Below are 21493 nucleotides of genomic sequence, written 5' to 3'. Positions count from 1 at the left end.
ATAGGCTGAGGGAATGTGGACTGCAGAGTTTGGTAGATAAAAGAAGGAGAGGTGAGACTTTTAAATTGTTGAGAGGTGGTTACAGGGCTGACACTGGGGGAGTTCTTTTGTTTGATGGAACAGGGGAGGAAGGAATGAGGACAATGGGCCATCCCTAGAAGTTATGAAAGGAAGCTGTGAGCAAGAGGGGTGAGGGTGTGGTTTCTTTGCATGGAGTGTGGTTGAACCATGGAATGCATTACCTGATAGAGTGGTGAGAGCACAAATGGTCAGTGAGCTCCAGGAGTGGTATGATAGACTGTGTTTTCTAGGATGGGCCTTTCAAGATGATTCCTCTGACTCCATGGAAGCCTGATTCATATAATAATAATATGTTACTTGGTAGAGATAGGCAGGAACTTGTCCTGGAAACATTATGTTGCATCTGTCTTCATCATTTTATCACTCAAATAAAACTTTTATATATGCAGTAATAAGAATTTCTATTTCGCTGAAATGTTAAGACTTTTATTATTTTAATGCTTTACATACATTTTTTACTTACCTCCTAGGTATTGGATATAGTTCTGGAAATATTCAGAAATAAAGGAAGTGATAAATTGGATGTTGCTAAGCCCCCTTCTGAATGTCCGCCATTTCCAAAAATTTATCCGTAAGTGTAATAATATGATTTTCTTCAGTAAGGTATATACATATCCTGAACTATGATAAGTTTCTCTGATCCAATAATAATTCTTGTGGAAAAAAATAAAAGCAGAAACATTTTTAATATTTATCTATGAATAGAAAGTTGCTGAAGTTAGCATTATTCCTCTTCATACAATATTAGTTGGTAATAAAGAACTTTGTTTTTAAAAGCCATAAAAATGGAATTAAAAAAAAAAAAAAAGAAAACCTTGCCAGCGTAGATTTCTGTGGCTAATTGGTTCAAAAGACATATTTTGGTGATTACACCACATTTTTTATTATTCAATTATACAACATACTGAAATAATAGTTCCCGACAAGTTTCATAAATCGTAGGATTTACATCTTCAGGGGTAAATAATATAACTTAAAATTTAAACAAGAGAAATTAATAAATACAAATCATAACTGTCTGGCTATTCATAAACTCAAATAACAGAATGCCTTCTGTTATTTGAGTTTAACTCCAAATCTCAAATTGTTAATTCTCATCACATGTACCGATATTCCTTTTGCATCTTCCTTCATTTTATCCATTGCTCTTTCTAAATGTGCAGTGGAAATGCTTGGTGATATTGGATCCCCCTGGTCCTTTGGTTGTTCTAAACTATTTTCCCAAATCATCACCTATTCTAACTACTAAACATCTCTTAATATAGCTATTAGTTTTCTATCAATTCCATAGGATTCTAGCACTGCTAATGTCACTTTCTGGTCGATACTGTCAAATGCCTTCTGAAAATCAACAAAGCAGGTATATATGTTTTTGCGTTTTCTCCCAGCTTTCTCTGCTATTAACCACACTGGCAAAATCTGTTGAATTGTGCTTCTATCTTTCCTAAATCCTGATTGCTCGTCTGCAAGGTGTTTCCAATTGTGAGCTTGGTCCACCTCTGCTCAGAGTTTCCTGGTGTTGCACCACCTTACCTCAGTCCTGAAGATATTTTCAGGTGCAAACTTTGTTTGCTTACACTTGGATAAAGGATTAAGCTAAATTTATTATTGTGTTCTCAGTCTTTCTGTCAATATCATCATCACCTTACCAAGATGACTTGTCAAGGCAATTGTTCTATAATTTTTACATTCTAGCTTATTTCCTTTCTTGTCACTAATATCGTTTTCACCCACTCCTCTGGCATTTTCCCTTCTTTCCATACCATATTACATAGTTGGTGCATTCTGTAACCATACTTTCACCATCATATTTAATCATTTCTCCAGTGATATTATCATTACCAGGACTTTTGTTGTGTTTTAGCCATCCTATTGCTTTTTCTACTTCTCCTCTTAAAATGTCCATATCATACTCATTACATGGTGGTGATATCAGCTTCAATTCTTCAATCAGTTTCCCAACGCTATCTAAATCTCCTTTTTCTTCATATAACTCACTACAGTATCTTGTCCACCACTGTACAATTTTATCTTTATTCATCAATACTTTGCCTTTTTCATCTTTAATTGTGGTCTGTTTTGTTTGCCACCTGCTATTAATGGTTCTAATAATTTTGTACACCTCCCTAGTTTTATGCTCTCCATGGTGCTGTTCTATATTATTGCATTGGGCTTCTAACCATGTCATCTTATCCATTCTGACTGCTTTTTTCACCTCATTACACTTTCTTCTATACTGCTCCTCTATTTGTTCTGATGTATCCCTTCTTATCTTCAACATTCTCTTCTCCTGTACTAACTTCAGTGTTTCTTGTCTAATCTACTTCTTCTGGATCTTCTCTTCTTTTGGTACTGTTTCTTCTCTGTCCATACTTTTAAGTGTCTCTTCTAATGCTGCTCTGTATCTTCTTCCTATTTTTGCTTCACTTATTCTTGCTGTGTCTCTTCGTTTCTGATGATGGAGTTTATATTTTCTTTTTAATTTCAATTTGATGTTTGCAATCACTAAACTATGAACCAAGTCTATATCCACTCCTTGAAAAGTTCGACACTGCTGTACTGATGTTATCCGTTTTCTTTTGATTGTAATCACATTGATCATGCAAGTGTTCATGGAACACTTGCAGTATCATGAATTGATGATCACAAAGCAAAAAGGAGGGTGGTAGCATTTAATTTTTGGGAATAGTAACGTAATGAAGATGATGAATGTTTGAACCACATTGTGACCGGAAATGATTTTATACTACCTACCATCCTTTTACACATCCAAAATTTCTATCACCTTTCAAGACTATGGCTTGGAAATTGGGTAGAAAATGAGGATGGAGTAAGGAACAAAAACCTTTTGATGAAAGTAATTTTAACTCATTCAATACCCATGTTTGGATCAGAAGAGTGAATGCAGTCTGTGGAAATTAAGATTAGAAGATCCAGAGGTTGTCCCACTTGGCATATTTATAGTGCAGGAGGACTTGAAGTTGAAAGTGATTTTTGTTTTAACAGGAGAGGAGACTTATACAAGATTGAGTTACTGAGAGGAGAGGTGAGGTGGCCTGTACAATATACATGAAAGAACTGGTTAAGAAAAGATCAAGATTATTGGGAAAGATGAGAGGGTTATCAGGTTGGTAGATATATGATTTGTGTTAGATCATTGCTCATTGCAAATGCTTCCACATCCTTTCCACTTTTGTCAGTGGAATTAAAAGAGAAGGCCACTTGGACTTGGAGTTTACTTTTTTTTTTTGAGTTAGAGGCTAATGACTTCACATATTGCCTTAGTATCCTTACAGACATGTATAATACTGTGCATTATGGGAAGGGCCACTACCCAGACTGGTTTCAACCTTCATTGAGGTTTCGTCAGTGGGAGCCAGACCCAGAAGTGATACCAAGGTTGAAGTAATGCAGAAGTCATATTTCCATATGCAGGTAGCCAAAAGGTGTCACACTTTATTACTAAAATACTCTGGATTAGAGACAGATGTTGAAATATAAGGTTGAAACTGGTCTGGATAGTGGCAATTCCAATAATGCATTGCATTATACATGTCTGTAAGGATATGTGCATTGCATTATGGGATAATAAGGCAATCGATGTGAAGTCATTAGCCTCTATATACAAGTTAGCCCAGTCGTGAAGTGACTTCACATGCAAACTTTATTTGCTTACACTTGAATAAAGGATGAAACTAAGGATGAAATATCATTTCTTGGCATCTTTGATTTATATTATAACCAAGTGATAAACTTTCAACTTGGATTTACTGAAAGTGAAGCATCAGGAATAAGAAGTTGAAGAGGTCACAGTGATTTTTCAGAATTTCAAAAGTGGTAAATGCAGCAGAGGAGTTCAATTGCTGCAAAGGATTCTAAATTGGTGGCAATCAGTATCGGATCTTACAAAGACATTGATGCCACTCTTGTGGCAAAAGGAATTATACAGAGCAAAATTTGGACAGTTAAGTTGGACTGTGGTTGTTGTGTCTGCATTTTGGATTTCTGTCAAAAATAGGAGGTTGGGTTCTAAATGTCTGTAAATTAATGATATACATTATTACTAATTTACAGACATTTTGATCTATGTAGTTATTATTTGCATTGGTTTTTATGCTGTGGATGTGAAAGTTTTACTTTTTTTTTTGTGTCAAGTATGGTTTTAAGTGTTTTTTTTAAAATATTTTTTGGTTATGGTATTTTGTTTGTGGTATAATTTTTATTGGACTAAGTTTTAGAGGGAGATTTTTTTAATTTAAAAATAATAAAAGCCAATGTATTTATCAATTATGTACACTAGTGCCCAAAAGCTAAAGAAACTACATTTCGTACATATTAAACAATATGTTTTCAGCAAAAGTTACAAATTTCCTTAAGGTGTAGTTAAGGAAATAATGTACAGTGCTTACAGAAAACTGTGCAGAGAGACATTTCAGTATGCAATATGTCCACCCTGAACTGCGAGGCAGCTTTCATAATGTCATACTATGCTTAGCACCAAGTAATTCAGGAATTCTTGAGGCAGACTGGTCCATTCCTATTTCATAGCAAAGATAAGGCCTTGTTTGTTTTCTGGATGGGAATTTCGAGCAACAATGTGCCTCCCTTTTGCATTAAAATATATTCTATGGAATTAAGATCTGCAAAGCGTACTGGCCACTTGTTTCCATTAATATCCTCAGTCTCCAGAAGTATTTCCATTGCTCGTGTACGATGCGGTATGGCATTGTCATCCATAAAAATTCATTCTTCGCCCACATTTGTTTCCCGGAGGGTAATTTCAAGCAGCAATGCGCCTTCCTATTGCATCCCAAACATGCTCTATGGGGTTAAGATCTGCAGAGCGTGCTAGCCACTTTTTTTTTTTCATTAATATCCTCAGTCTCCAGAATTATCTCCATTGCTCATGTACAATGTGGTATGGCATTGTCATCCATTAAAATTAATTCTTCATCCACTGTACCATGGAAAAATCATACATGATGTTGAAGAACTTTGTTGCAATATCGGGCACCACTCATGGTCCCTTTTCTAGCACTTGTAGCTTGTGCGTCCATTAAGCATAATGATTCCCCACACCATAATTCCCCAGCACCACTGTATCTATCCCTTTCAGTACCAAGTGATTCAGAAATTCTCCAGGCAAACTAGCCCACTCCTACTTCAGAGCAAAGATAAGGCCTTGTTTCTTTTCTGGAGGAGAATTTCGAGCAACAATGCACCTCCCTGTTGCATCCCAAACATGTTCTATGGGGTTAAGATCTGCAGATCGTGCTGGCCACTTTTTTTCCATTAATATCCTCAGTCTCCAGGAGTATCTTCATTGCTCATGTAGAGTGTGGTATGGCATTGTCATCCATAAAAATTACTTCTTCGTCTACCATACCATGGAAAAATCATACATGATGTTGAACTTCGTTGCAATATCGTTCGCCAGTCATAGTCCCTTTTTCCAGCACCTGTAACTTGCACATCCATTAAGCATAATGTCTCCCCACGCCATAACTCTAGCACCACTGTATCTATCACTTTCATGCCAGTCAAGTGTTGTCTAGAATCAGAGGAAAGGCCAAAACTACTCTCATTTGTAAAAGAGTACATTAGTCCATTGGTGTCTTGTCCAATTTTTATGGATATGACACCACTGAAAACAAGTGCTACATTGAGCTGTATAAAGGGATGCAGACTACAGGCATATAGGCCTACTGATTGCAGATATCTTGACACAGTTTGTCCAGATATCTGCATACCTGTGCTTGAATGGAGCCGGCTTGCAAGTAATCTGCTGTGGTGCGTTGATTGCGTTTTGCTGTTATGACTAAAAATCTATGTTAGATGGCAGATTTTTAGTCATAACAGCAAACGTCTGAACCCATTCCATTGGTTTGAAATGTCCAGATCTTGGACAACACTATGTGAGATTTTAAACTCTATGGCAATATCAGTAATTCCATGGCCTTCTTCAAGCTTTCCAATAATTCTTCACCATGTGAAATCATCTAGATGATATCTTTGAGACATTACAGGACATCCAAGTTTTCAACTTTATTCCTTCATGAAAAGAGCTTCCTTCAAAACAACGCAGCCTTTTGCCTTTTATACATTAAGTTGCTATCACGTGACTCCCTTTGTATTTGTGATTCGAAAATTTGAATGTGTACTCACTTTCTACTCGAAGTTGTCAGTTATGCAAATTGCCACAGGCTGATTCATCTGAATTTGCAGTTGTAATCTTCAGAAATAGTATTTGTCCTAAGGTTTTGGGCACCAGTGGACATATTCATCCATATTTTGAAACCAAACAGACAAAATAATGTGTTCACTACAGGATACTATGATAGTAATGCATGATTAAGTTTATTTTATTACAAGGTTTCAAATTAATTTGTTATTTCTCAGGTCTTGAATATTGTGAAATCTAACACTGTGGTCTTCTAAGGCAGTTATAATCAAATCAGGAAACTGGTTTCCTAATTTGATCATAAAATGATTGCAGTGTCATCCTGACATCAAGCCATCAAATTCATTATCAAATTCTTAATATGTATTATTAATAGCCATACAGAATATTATGGTAGTACTACATGAAGCGTTCATATCATTTCTAACATCCTATCAGTTCTTCAGTATTGATATTGCTTATATTTTGGTCCTCTCGTTCACTTCTTACTGTATCAACTCAGATCTTGGTCATATGTGGGTCTCTTTTCTGCCATCCTACAAAAAAAAAAAAAAAAAAAAAAAAAAAAAAAAAAAAAAAAAAAAAAAAAAGCCCCCCCCCCCCCAGCTAACCTTTCCTCTCCCATTCTGTTTAAGTGACTACTATACCACCTGAGGTTGGCTCGACTCACATACTCCTGGATTCTAAGAATATCAAGCTCCTTTCTAACTTCTCATTTTTAATATGATTCAGAAGTGATAACTTCTTTTCACTTACATAATCTTTCTCGGAACTCTCATATCTGTGGTCTCCTGTCTTTGATCAAGTGCTTTATTTCTAACATAGCTCTGAGATCCATAGGTTAAAATTCATTTGAACACTGTCTTATATACAGCTAACTAAGTGTTTTGAAATTTCTCTCTTATTCAATATAAATTTATTAAGTTGCCCTCCCACTATATCAGTTTTGCTAAATCTGTTGTCTAGTTTGATATTTAATTTACTATCTTCACTAAAAATTGTGCTGAAATATCTGAAATGTTTGATCTTCTATAAGCAGTTGATGTTGTCATTATTCCTGCCTATTTTCATAGTTTTTTTGTTTTTACTGCCAATTTACATACAAAATATATTAACAGTTATCAGGTTTAGTTGGGGGACTAGCAGACTAGCTCTAGATTTATTTTGGAGTATAACATTATCTTCTTAAAAAAAAAAGAGTTGAGATTAACATCTCCAGTTTTGATATCAAGATATGAATATTATGGCATAGCCACCATAAAAGTTTTTTTTTCTCCATACATTTGAGCATTTCTAGTTGAATATCATTTACTTCATTTGATTGTTTTCTATTTGTTTCCTACCACCTTTCTCTTGTATCATAATTTAGCAGTCTTTCAAGTTAATTAGAACATACATTATTATTATTATTAATTATTATTATTATGTGACACCTCCAGGGAGTCCAAAGACTCATCGAGGGAGAGTGTGCCAACAGCATCGAATGATTGATTCTCTTCCAACTAACTACTAACCGCTTTTTGTGTGAGCCATTAGTAGCAGAGGCTCTACCAATCAACCAACCTTTCAGTTTTCATGTCACCTTTATCATCTTTGATTCCTTTTACAATATGCTTTCCTCTATTTCTAATTTTATTCAAAAGCTTCCAGAATATTTTGCCACCTTCCTAATATTGATTTTCTGTGTTCTTACCAAAGTCTTTCCATGACTTTTATTTAGATAGTTTTACATAGTGCTTCAGTAGCTTACATTTTTCTTGTTTAAAGTTTTTCCACTTGGTTATACTATAAATTAAAGATACCAAGAAATTTTATTCTTGGTTTAATCCTTTATCCAAGTGTAAGCAAACAAAGTTTGTGCGTGAAATAACTTTCCGAAGTAAGTCATTAGCCTCTATAACTATATAGAGGCTAATGACTTCATATCACTTGCCTTAGTATCCCATAATGCAAAGCACATTATCCTTATGGACATATATAATGCTATGCATTATGGGAAGAGTCACTACCCAGACTGGTTTTGACTTTTATTGAGGTCTCATCAGTGGGAGATAGATCCAGAAGATAATGCAGCATCATATTTCCATATGCAAGTAGCCAAAAGGGTCAAAATTTGTTTGGGTAGTGACCCTTTCCATAATGCATAGCATTATACATGTCCATAAGGATATGTGCTTTGCATCATGGAATACTAAAGCAAGCAATGTGAAGTCATTAGCCTCTATATGCGAGTTGTCCAGTCATGAAGTTATTTCACACACAAACTTTGTTTGCTTACACTTGGATAAAGAATGAAACCAAGAATATAATTTCTTGGCATTTTTAATTTATATTATAACCAAGTGGGAAAGACTTTCAACATCTATCACTAATCCAGACTATTTTAGTAATAAGGTGTGACATCTTTTGGCATGATTGAGGGTAAGGAAGATGATGGCAATTGGGTGGGTGAATTCAAGCAAGAGAAGGTTGTTTGGAGAGAGAGAGATAGAGACAATGAATGCGAAGATGGAATGTGTGAAAAATTAATTCAAAAGCATGAAAGAGGACATTATGGCACTGGAAAGGCTGATGCGAGATGAATAAGTGGGGGGAAATGGGAGAGGGCTACAGGAATGATAGAAGGAGAAAGAGTAGGCATACCAGAGGAAAAAAGAGATTGAGAGGAAGGCAAGATAATGCAGGAACTGGGGTTGGTGAGATGACAGGAAGGCAGGTAATTGGGAGTGCAAGGAGAGAGAGAAAATCAGAGGAAATGCAGGCGATAAGGATGGAGAGAGAATAAGGAGGCAGCTAAGGGGGAATGCATGGGGAGAGAAAGTGAGAAATGTAGGAAAAAATGAATCTAGTATAGGTGTGATTTATAGAGATTCAGGTATTCGTGGAGTGTAAGATGGAATGACAGAGAAGTGCTGGCCTGAAGGAATGGTAGGGAATGACTGTGACAATTAAACGAAATGAAAGAGTGGATGAGATGGTTGTGGTGGTGGGTATAAATGACTTGAGAGGCAGTGTGAATCGGGTAGCATGAGATGTGAAGTTTATTACTTGAGGTTATATGACAGAAGTATGTGTAGAGAGAATATAGTATGTTACCTGGATATGATATGCATAGATGAGGAGAAGAGCATCAGTAATGAATGGCATGATGGCAAAAATGTGCCAAAAGAGAGAGAGGATTGGATTAGGTGGATGCTTGGAGTGAATTTGGGCATAGAAGAGAACTGTATGCAAGGATGGGCTTCATCTGAATGAAAAGGGATATATGCATCTGGAGAGAATGTTCTCTGGACAAGTGAGAGTATTAGTGCAGTAACTCTAGAGTTGTCAAAGTGGATAGAAGCAGGGGTGGCCTCTTGTGGGATAGACACTTGGAAGATAGTAGAACGTATGGTGTTAATCAGAGTCAAATGAAGTCTGGAGGAATAATAATATATATATAGAAATACTGAGAGTTTATTGATGTTTCTTTATACAAATGCCAGGAGTCTCAAAAATAAAGGAGGTAAACCAGTGGCACTGATAGCCTTAGAACAGTCCAAAGATTATTGGGATCAGTGAAATATGGTGGCAGAAGATGAAATACTGACAGGAATAGAAATAAAAGGGTATGGTGTATTTTGCTAGGATAGGAAGGGCAAACATGGTGGAGTATTGCTTATGATAAGTGATGTGTTGTGTCCTCTCAGAGCACAGGAGTTGGAGGGAATATAGAATCTGAAAAGCAGAAAATGCTTAGACAGTTGAGTTATGAATGATCGTTATCAGAGATTTTAACTACAGCAGTATAAATTGGGAATAAGAAACAGGATGTGGAATTCTTGAGGGACAAATGCCTTAGGCAGCATGTAGTAGAAAAAACAAGAGGTTCTAGAGTTTTGGATTTGGTCCTGGCATCACAGGACTTGATTGTAACTGTCATCCCTGCTCCCAGTTGGAGAAAATGACCATGTGGCCACTCTGTAGGCATTCAGAAGTGTCAGAAAGAAAGGATATTTGGAATTATAGGAGAGGCGATTATAATAATCTTAGAAATCAGCTTGGGGCAGTTCCATGGGTGGAAATATTGGAAGTGAAAAATATCACCAGTGCATGGAAACTGACGGAGATGGAGAACATTTATTAGCAGCAGTGGCAAGTTGGATACTTCAAGTGAAAAAGAGAACAAGATATAGTCTAAAATGATGACCAATGATGTCAAATGGGAAGTGCAGATGAAAAGATGGTGATGGAAAATGCATAAGGAGAATGGTGGAGAGCGGTTGAATGAGGAATATAAGACTCAGGCTAGAACATGACTAGCATGGTAAGGAAAATAAAACTTGAATGTGAGAAAAGATTAGCACTCAGGTCCAAGAAAATTTAAAGAAATTCTTTCATTATGTAGCCAGTAGGAGAAGTGATTGTGGAATAATAACATTGCTAGACAAAAATGACAGTAGAGTAACTCATGCAGAAGACACAGTGGAGTTGTTTAATGATCACTTTATGGAGATATCTCATCCTGGAAAAAAATTATTTTATCATTTTATTCCTAGAGGGATGGGGAAGGTTCAAGGTTTGAAAGTGCAAGAGGAGAGTATGTGTTACAGATACCATGTTCTCTTGATGTCAATAAGGCAATGGCATTTCTACCACCACTGTATAATGGATGTGCCAAACTATAGACTAGTTTGTATTCTTCTGTAATTATTAAGATTTTGGCAAAATTAGTGAGAGATCGTGTACAGCATTAGACAGATGGGGGGTAATGTTATCTGTGAGGGTCAGCATAGATTTGTTAAGGGACACTGTTGTTTTAGTAATCTAATTGCCTTTTATAATAAAGTAACAAGAGTGGTTGATGAAGGAAAGGCAAAATACTACCATTTTATCGGATTTTACAAAATTTGTTAGGGCACTACATAATAAGCTAATATTTAAGCTACAATGTATGGGTTTGACTATTAATTTGGTGGAGTGGATTGGCAATTGGTTGTCTGATAGATATCAAAGAAGGGGCAGTATCAGGGAAAAAGAAAGTTACCAGTAGGGTTCCACAGGGCTCTGTGCAGAGCCCACTACTTTTCAACCTTTATATCAATGTTGTTGTCACAGAAATTCAAGGAGATATTGAGTTGTTTGCAGATGACATGAAACTGGAGAAGGTTATTGAGAGTAGTGCTGATGTAGTGGCTCTTCAGGTGAATCTGAATACTGGAAACATCAGAAGATTAATGGGGATGCCAGTTTAATGTTGCTAAATGTAATGTTTTGAGGCATACTCTATATGTGGAAATATTCTGGAGGAAGTTATCTTGGAATCTAAATTTGAAATTTAAGGGGCACATTGCAAAGTTAATAAAGACATCGCAGAGGATTGCTGCAGTATTAAGATGAACATTAATCACAGAGATAAAATGGTAGTGATTCCATTTTATAAGGCCCTGATCAGGCCACATCTGGAATACTATGGTCACTGGGGTTTGGAGGCTGGATGAAGATACTTTGGAGAGGATGCAAAGTCGGTTGACAAAAATGATTTCAAGACCGTGGAATGTTAGCTGTGAGATAGATTGAGGTCATGTAATTTGCAGAATTTGGCTGATAGAAGGCAAAGGACTGATATGATCAAGATATTGAAGCTTTTCAGAGGTATTTACTGGATGGATACAAGAAAGATTTTTCAGATAGTGGATAATAAGGAAAACAAGAACTAGCCTATACTTGGAAATTGCACAAGGAAATGGTGTATAAGCGGGTGAGAAGTATTTTTTTTTTTAATATGGAGTGTGGTGGTGAGTGGAATGCATTACCTGAGTATGTTGTGAATGCTAAGAGTGTGAAGGAGTTTAAGCTTCTATATGATCAAGGTGATGTGGAGAGATTGCAGGACGATTTAAATATGCTGTCAGTTTAATGTGGAGAAATGTAAAATTATGCATTTTGGGATAAATAGATTATAAATTGTGTACCACACTGATGGAACTGTACTCCAGAAAATAGATGAAGCTAGAGATTTAGGGAAGGTGGTAGACAGAGAGTTAAAGTTTTGCTAGGGTAGCTCATAAAGTTGTTATTCCACTTTATAAGGCCTTGAAATATCCACATCTAGATTACTATGCTCAGGTCTGATCTCCTGGGTTTCTTGGGGATGAAGAAGCAGTGGAGAAGATACAGAGGTGAGCAGCCAAGATGGTAAGTTTTCTGTGGAATGTTCCCAATGAGGATAGATTGAGAGCGTGTGTGGATTGCAGAAGTTGGTTGATAGGAGAAAAAGAGGGGATATGATAGAAACATTTTAAGTTGCTTAAAGGGTTTTATAGGATTGACTGGGGGGGGGGAGGCTATGGCCAATTTCTGTCCCCTCCTGCTATTAAACAAACTTTGTTATAAGTAAGTCCAATGTATGCAGTTACCCACTCTCGTACAAAATCAAATTAGGAAATTTATTTTATTTTCGACTGTGTTACCTAATTTGATTAAATATTGTTTAAAAGATAGTGAGGAAACAGGAATTAATCACAAAGTATATATACTAATTCTCTATATGTAAGTCATGAATATTCGTATCTTATTATGCCCCAGGTTTGCATTTTTTGGAGATAGTGCATTAGCCAAAGGAACAGATCAGATAGTTACGAAACAAAAACATTTATTTTTACTAGACAAGAAGTACATTTACGCTAGAGAGACTTTGCAATTATCACACTTAACTCTTTTTCAAATAGATAATGCAGTCTGTATGAAAACTCACAATTACTGGATAAACTCATTAAACATAAGCTATGTACAGTGCATAAACAGATTAAATAAAATCCTTTTCTCAAATACTGACATAAATATAGCCTGACTATATATCAATTCCTAATAGTATAGCTCCCTAAATTAAACTATGTGCATATTTACATTCTTAACAGACAAGTTCTGTAATAATATCCCCACAAAATGTTGTGACTCAGTTACCACCTTATATACATACGTTTCTTGTAGGCACACTCATGAACCCAAGATACACTATCTAACTAATTCAAAAATATTGCGTACTTACATATTCACCATAAACAAAGAGTCCAAAACACAGCATGCTTCTTCAGGACTTTAACATCTTCTTTTTGATAAACTTCCTGGCTGCTTAGACATCATAGGCAGTTGCTAATAGGTCTTTCCTCTATCAGACATTCAATATGGAATCAGCCATGGGTACCGCTGGGCTTGTGTGTAACCGCTGAGGAAATCGGTCTGCTGCAATCTGGAGACATAGTTCCTACAGCATTCGATGGGAGAAAAGCCTTGGTAATGACTGGAAGAAAAAGCTCAGAACCAAGGGCCACAATCTCCTTTTATGCAAAATTGTCACCCTTTAAAAAACGTTTAATTTTCTTGACCAAAAAGCTCTGGAAAGACTTTTAATGGGATTATATTGATCAAGTGTATATAATAAACAACTAAGTTATACCAACTAGTTTCACCAACTAAGGCTGTTGGCATCTTCGGGGTACATAACTGATGTAAGGCACTAAAAAGTAAAAAATTGTTACAAACTATAATCAACTGATTCCAATTATATTAAACAAAGAACGGAGCACGTACAATACATTCATAGAGCGTGGATGATATCACTTGTTATTTAGGAACGTTCTATAGTTGGCACTATAATTCATTTCTGGCGAGTTGAAGGATCTGATAAGGGTCTTCCTGATCACGGACAAGATTAGTCCTTGGTTCCTGTTAAGGTTTTGTATACAGCGGCAACTGTTGTGCCTTCTTTAAAAATAGGGAGCAGAAGTCCTCTATGTAAGAAATTGTGCTTCTATCCCACTCTATGGTATGGTTCGTTCTTTAGAAACGAAAAGCTTCCGAATGGTGGTATCAACCTCTCAGTTTGCCGCAAACCTACCAATACAGGACGTTATTTACATTTCACTTCCTGCCACCACATTTCTCAGAAACTTAGTATTGTACACATGTTGAAGAACCATGCCTCTCTCCTTATAACAGATCAACAAGACCTCCAGGAAAAACTATCCCTGATATCCACCAACCTTACCATGAATGGATTTCCTCAAAGACTCGTCCACAAGATACTTTTCTCTGAACCGACAAAGACAACAAGATGATGTACGTTATATTTCTACCATTGTCATTCCATACTTAGGGACAGTTTCCAATAAGATTGCTAGACTCCTTAGACCACATAAAATAAGAGTGGCCTTTAAACCCACAGAAACGATTAGACAAGTCTTAAGATCTCCAAAAGATAGCCATCCTTTCTCCAAATATGCTGGAGTTTATAACATACCCTGCTCATGCGGCTTGAATTACATCGGCCAAACTTCAAGGAGTCTTGAAATTAGACAAAAAGAACACATAGGTGACGTCACTAATAACAGAGAAGAAAAATCGGGGTTAGCTTTTCTCAAGAACGAACCATACCATAGAGTGAGATAGAAGCACAATTCCTTACGTAGAGGAGGACTTCCGCTCCCGAATTTTTAAAGAGGCCACAACAGTTGCCCGCTGTATACAAAACCTTAACAGGAACCAAGGACTAATCTTGTCAGTGATCAGGAAGACCCTTATTAGATCCTTCAACTCGCCAGAGCTGAATTATAGTGCCAACTATAGAACGTTCCTAAATAACAACAAGTGATATCATCCACGCTCTATGAATGCATTGTACGTGCTCTGTTCTTTGTTTAATATAATTGGAATCGGTTGATTATAGTTTGTAACAGTCGTTTACTTTTTAGTGCCTTACATCAGTTATGTACCCTGAAGATGCCAACAGCCTTAGTTGGTGAAACTAGTTGGTATAACTTAGTTGTTTATTATATACACTTGATCAATATAATCCCATTAAAAGTCTTTTCATTGTCACTCTTTGTTCTCTATTGCTGTCTTTTTGAGATCAGCCTCTAGCAATGACATCAATTCTGTCTGATCAGTCAACAATGGTTTATCGTGCAACCTTTGGTTGGTATTTCACCATTGCTAATCTGGCTTAATCCCTACTTACAGTTTTACATATAGTCAATGTACATGCACTTTTAATGACACTTAATTTGGCACATTATATTTTTTTTCATTACACTTTAAATATTACCAAATACTGAAAAAATAAAAAAAATTTGAAAAATCGGTTGCGAAAAATAAGCATAGCAAAAATTTTTCACACGAGATTTTACAATTTGTGTTTTTTTTTTTAATACCAAAAAAAAAAAAAAAAAAAAAAAAAAACAGAATTCTTCACCCCTTTGTCATATATAGCAATACCATAAATATCAGTCATCATAAATTTATATTCAAATCACTCATTATTCACAAATCTTTTAAATAGCCTGTCATTTTAACTAAATGATAATTGCAATTGATCAATGCTAAGTGCAACTGATGCTCAAGTCATAATCTCAACTTATATGAAGCAGGTGGGATGAATGTAATTTTATGTGCAAACATGTTTTTGTGTTTGGGAATAATATGGATGAAAACAATAAAATTAATTTCTTACTCAGCACAGTATATGCACACAAATATTTCTCTGTAGTGCATCTTTTTTTAATAAAAAATCATTTCATCTTTGAGAAAAAAGATATATTCGTTAAAAAAAAATACATGGTTCAGTTGGAATGCCTCAAGCATTTGGCAGAAATAACAAATCAGTGGTTCTCTCTCTCAGTATAAAATGTTCGTGGAATCCATTTTCAGTTTTCAAATAGGGATTTTGTTTTAATCTTTTGCATTTAATGCTTGTATTAGTATGTTTTCTTATAAGAAGATTCGTATATAGTGTTTTTAGAGATAGGTATGTTTATATAGACTATAAACATACCTATCTCTATCAACTGAGAGTGAATTAGCCAGTCTCATATGATATTGGTTTTGAATTATGGCCATAGCAGCTTAAGGCTATGAGAATAGTACATTACATCTTTTAATTTCATATACTCTTTGGACAATTTATCTGCTTTGAGGGATGAAAAGCTCACATTTACAATAGAAGGAATCTTCTATTTCCATATAAGACTGGCTAATTCACCTTCTCTTGAAAAGCCCTTATAAAGGCTCTTCACATCCTTGACAAGATTATATTTTACAGTCTGGAGACTGTGCTCCAGAGACTAATTGTGAAGCTTTTTCAACCATTTCATGTCTCCAGTGAGAAAGGCATTCATCTCACACTGGGTAGTAAAATCCATCTCCGACCTAAAGACAATATCAAGTATCCATTCTGATGGAAGGATTCAAACATGCAGTCTGTTAGTTGGAGAGCAAATAATACCCATAACCTCTCAGCAAACTAGGCTGACTAAATAGTTTATGAACAACTTTAAACAGCACAAGAAATTCTATTTAAATGTTTTTTTTTTTTTTTTTTTCTCCTCCCTATGAATGTCTGTTATCATTGAGGAATTTATCAGCTTTTCTATATTGATTTTTATATAGAGAAATGACGAAGTCTGAAAAAATAAAGGCATTGAGGGAGAAATTCAAGCTAAAGAGGAAAAAGGCAGAAATGTACAGTCTGTGGTGTGATGCATTGTATAAGCTTTCTATTGCTAATCATGTAAGTATTATTTATTTTATTTATCTGTATTATGATTTTGTTTCATCAATTTAGGTATTTTACCAATTTACAAAAAAAAAAAAAAAAAAAGGAAATAAAACTCAATGTGAAAATTAGAGGGAGATTTCCTTACTATAAGTACTTCATTTAACTAAACATATGCTCATCTTCTTGCCAAATAAAAGGTTTCTGGGATCAGATTTTTTACATATAAGATAAAACAGCTGAGAAATCATGGTAACATTGCTTTGATTTAAATGCCACTGATCTTGAAATAACAGATGATAGGTATGAAGTGGTGAATTGCTTGAACATATTCATAACCCTTCTGATGGTATATATATTCAGATTAATTAATATAGATTTTATGGTATGTATCTGGCCAGAAACAATACACATTTGATAGACCAGAGATCATTGGTGCATGTGACTTCTGAAGAAAGCAAGAATGTTCTAATATGAGAAAGGAATTTAGCATTACTAACATTCAAGTAGTATGATCCTTTTAAACAGAAAATGAGATGAAAGATCAATTAAACAAGTATTTGATCTAAACGTCTCAAAGAAAGATTAAAATATATGTATATGTGCTGGATTGTATTGGGAAGCAGAAGAGTAAAAGCCAGTTATTGTTAGAGACCATACATATAAAGGAGTAGGTTGAAAGAAAATAAATTCTAGAAAACTAATAATGGAATCCTAATAGATATGGTCATCATAGTATTTAATAGAGTTCGAAAGTCCGTGCGGTTAGCCTAGTGGCTATGCGCTTCGCAACCATATGCCTGGGGAAGGAGTGTCCTAGGTTCGATTCCCGTTGGTGACGTGAGGAGCTGAAGGATCTTCCTCAGCCATAGCCAAGTTAGCCAGTCTTGGGCGTGGACAGCAAGGTTTTTTCCCCAGTTTATTCTGGGGTTTTCCATCCCGCAAATCAGGCAAACTCAACACTACAGGCTATAGGATACACCTGGGCATAAGGCTGACCACCTTATCCTGTAAACGGAGTGAGGTCCGATGATCAATGAACCCTCGACACCGCAAGGTAAAAGAGGGTATAAGGAAGATGAGATGAGGTTTTTTTAACTAAATTTTATTAGAAAAATTCTAATATAATCATCATATTCCTTTCTGTTTTATGCTTATGCATAGATCCATATATACTCTGCAGGTATTCAAAACTAAATCTGATGAAATGGGGTGATTAATCCTCATTCCCATGGTATCCTATATCCATATCCATATATTGCGTGCATTCTTCTGGCCAGTTTGCCTGTTTTATGGAGTGACAAACCAGAGTTCCCCGAGGGGGGGGGGGGAACCTTCCACCTCTTTATAAGATCAGCTAACTCATTTTCCATTGATAAGTTTTGATAAAGGTTCTCTGTATCCTAGACAGGATTCAAACTCAGGTCTTTCCAACCAAAGGGCATTTCTATACTGACTGAGCTATGGAGGATCAATCATGTTATAAGCCATTTTTCCAAATACATTGAAAAATGGCTGGTAATACCTTAACTAATTACATTTTCAATTTGAAGTTGTTTATGCTCCATTGATTGTGTGTCGTGATTGCAAATCATACATTTGCAATCACAACTATGGTCAATCTGGCCTGGCAGACCATGTTTTGGGTACAACCCACAGGATCTCCTGGAGAAAAACCACCATGCTCTACCATAGTGAATTCAAAAAAGAAAGACTGTTTTTAGAATCTGCGGCGGCACTCAGAAATCAACTGAATTTAAATATATATGGTTGCATTAAACTTCCCAAAATTTGGGAAACGTTAATTATCAGAGATTCCACTTTACATTCTAGGCAACCTACAAATGCCCATAGAGGGCCCACCACCTAGATAGGACTTTGGAGTCACCCACGTGTTTCACTTAGTATTGTGTTTTATTTGTGTGTGTGTGTTACAAAAGTTGTTTGTAATTCCCGAAGATGTCTCAGTGACTGAGATGAAATATTGGAAGAATTAAAATTAGTTTTTAATCCTTTTCCAGTGCTGTAAATATTCCATTAAATCTCCTCCGAGTTATCCAGCCTTCACTCTTAAATACCCCATGTATATTTGGATCATTTAATAATCTGGTTTTATTTGTGTTGAGGCTTAAGTGCTGAGATTATCAGAGATTTATATGCTGTCAGGATATCGTGTTGGAGGTTTAATGGAATATTTTTGGGATCCTTTTGGGAATGCAGAGAATCGACCAGGGATTCTCTCAAGAGTATACAGAGGATTTGAAATTGGAAGCGATCACCATTTAATGTTGAGTGGGATAAAATTGAACTTCATGTTGAAAAGAAGGGTGTGTAAAAAAAGTATTGGAACAACTCCAAGTTTAAAAGCTACCAGATGTGAACAGTTGGCTCAAATACACAAACATTATTCAAGAAAAAAATGAAAGACTTTGAAAATAAGAACCAAACCTTGGAGATACAGTGGCAAACCCCAAAGAAAACTGATTGATTCAGCCTGAGAGGCATGTGGTGAGGTAATTAGCAAGGATAAAAAAAATCAGAACTCCATGGTGGACTCAGGAAGTTGTCAAGGAAAAGAAGAAAGCATATCAAAAGTTCCTGGCAAGTAAGCTTGTTTTTAGAGAACACAGAGAAAAATGGAAGAAAGCAAAGCATTGTACAAAATTAGCTAAACAAAAGTCATGGGAAGACTTTGGTAAGAACATAAAATATGAGGGAGATCTGGAAAGTTCTGATAAACACCTAGAACAAAAATGATATTAAAGCAACTGATATAACCACAAGAAAGAACATCTTAAAATTCTTTAATCTGCAACATATCTTAAAACCCTTTGACTCCTATGTTTCATCAGATTTTAATAATTTGTTCTTTTTCTTTTAGGATATATAAGAAGACATAAAATGAATTAATTTTTTTTATTCTAGGTGTTTATCAGAACTTTCCAGACCCCCCCCCCCTTGTAAATATTGGAAAGGTGGTAAAATATTCTGGGGGCTATTGAAAAAATTAAAAAATGGATGAAAGAGTTATGATAAAGGGGACACAAAAACTGAAGATAAAAATATTTTTGATGTATGGAGCAATTACTTTGAAAGATTACTAAATGAAACAAGCAGTGGCAGCATGGTGGTAGAAAACACTCAACAGGAATGCCATCTGGAATATATATCTGTACTTGAAGTAGAAAAAGCAATCACAAAACTGAAATTTGGGAAAGCAGCTGGAGTAGATGATATTTGACCAGAAATGCTAAAATATGAAGGTATAAAAGTTTTACATTGGCTACACTGCGTAATTCAGAAGGCCTGGCCAAGGGTCAAATTCTAGATGATTGCCGTAGAGCACTCATCGCACCCATATATAAGAAAGGGAATAAAGCTGAATGTGAGAATTACAGAAGAATTTCTCTATTGAACATTCCTGGTAAGATTTATGCAAGTATTCTTGAAAAACAGCTAAGAAAAATTGTGGAGGAGAATCTTGTAGAAGAACAAGTTTAGTTCAGCCATCCAGATGTTGTCAGAATCACATTTTCAATTTAAGACAAATAGTTGAAAAATCACGGAAATGTAACAAGAATCTATGTTTAAGTTTTGTTGATCTGAAAAAAAGGCATATTACAAGGTGCTAAGAAGCTGTTCAAAATGCTCCAGTTATATAGTGTAAACGGGACATTATATCAAGCAATACATAGTCTGTATTTGAGATGTAAATCAACAATTAGAATTGGAGGAGGTACAGGAAGATGGTTTGATGTTTTAAGTCAGGGGTGTGACAGGAGTGCACATTATTTCCACTTATTCATTATCTTTCATTTCCTTCAATGTGATCCACTTTGAAGGAAAAGTGGTATTAAACCTGATTTCAAGACTGGAAATGTTGGTCTCAGCTCTTTATTTTATATTGATGATGTTATACTCCTAAATAAATCTAGTACAAGTCTGCAAGATTCCCTGACCAAATTGAATAACTCCTGTAATAAATTTGGTATGAAAATCAGCATTAAAAAGACAAAAACAATGAAAATAGGCAGAAACATTGAAAACGTCAACTATATTCTGAATGGAGAAGCTATAGAACAAGTAAAACATTTCTGCTATTTAGGCAATTTTTAGTGAAGATGAAAAATTAAATTTGGAATTAGACAATAGAATTAGCAAAGCTGGTATGGTAGGAAATCCGCTGAATAAACTTATAAAAGAGAGATTAGTCAAAACACTAAACTATGTACAAGACTGTTCAAACCAATATTAACTTATGGATCTGAGAGTTGGATTAGAAATAAATCTCTTGATCAAAGACTAGTGACCACAGATATCAGAGTCTTGAGAAAGATTAGAGGACTGAACAGATGGTATCAATGGCAGTATTGTATTAAAAACGAGGATATTTGGAAAGAACTTGACATTGTTGGTATTCAGTAATGTGTTAGCGAAGCTATTCTGAGGTAGTATGGCCACTTAATGAGAATAGGAGAGGAAACATTAGCTAAACAAGTGTTCTTTGCCAGGATAGCAGGAAAAAGACCCAGAGGAAGACCAAGGTATAGGTCAATTGAGTCAGTAAAAAGTGCCTTAGAAGACAGAAATGCAACATCTGATAATATTGGCATGTTGAGAGATAACAGACTAATCAGGAGCAAAATTGTTGATGTAACTTTCATGTAGTACTATCATAAGATCCTGTACACCTCCTGTGG

General features: G+C 35.6%; 1 protein-coding gene across 1 annotated transcript in view; it reads left to right on the top strand.

Annotated features, from left to right (window-relative positions):
* PolrMT (mitochondrial RNA polymerase) overlaps positions 1–21493 on the top strand; it is a 603530-nt gene that overhangs the window by 320667 nt on the left and 261370 nt on the right. The window contains exons 18-19 of the mRNA XM_090391417.1: positions 552–652; positions 16688–16808. Coding sequence (XP_090247543.1) covers positions 552–652; positions 16688–16808 — 222 coding nt within the window. The remainder of the gene's footprint in view (positions 1–551; positions 653–16687; positions 16809–21493) is intronic.

The sequence above is a fragment of the Typopeltis vanoorti genome, chromosome 4 (genome assembly GCF_054136105.1).
Source record: "Typopeltis vanoorti isolate ZY-2024b chromosome 4, IOZ_Tvanoo_1.0, whole genome shotgun sequence".
NCBI lineage: Eukaryota > Metazoa > Arthropoda > Arachnida > Uropygi > Thelyphonidae > Typopeltis > Typopeltis vanoorti.
The sequence above is the reverse complement of the archived record's forward strand: the minus strand, read 5'-3'. Positions and strand labels throughout refer to the sequence as shown.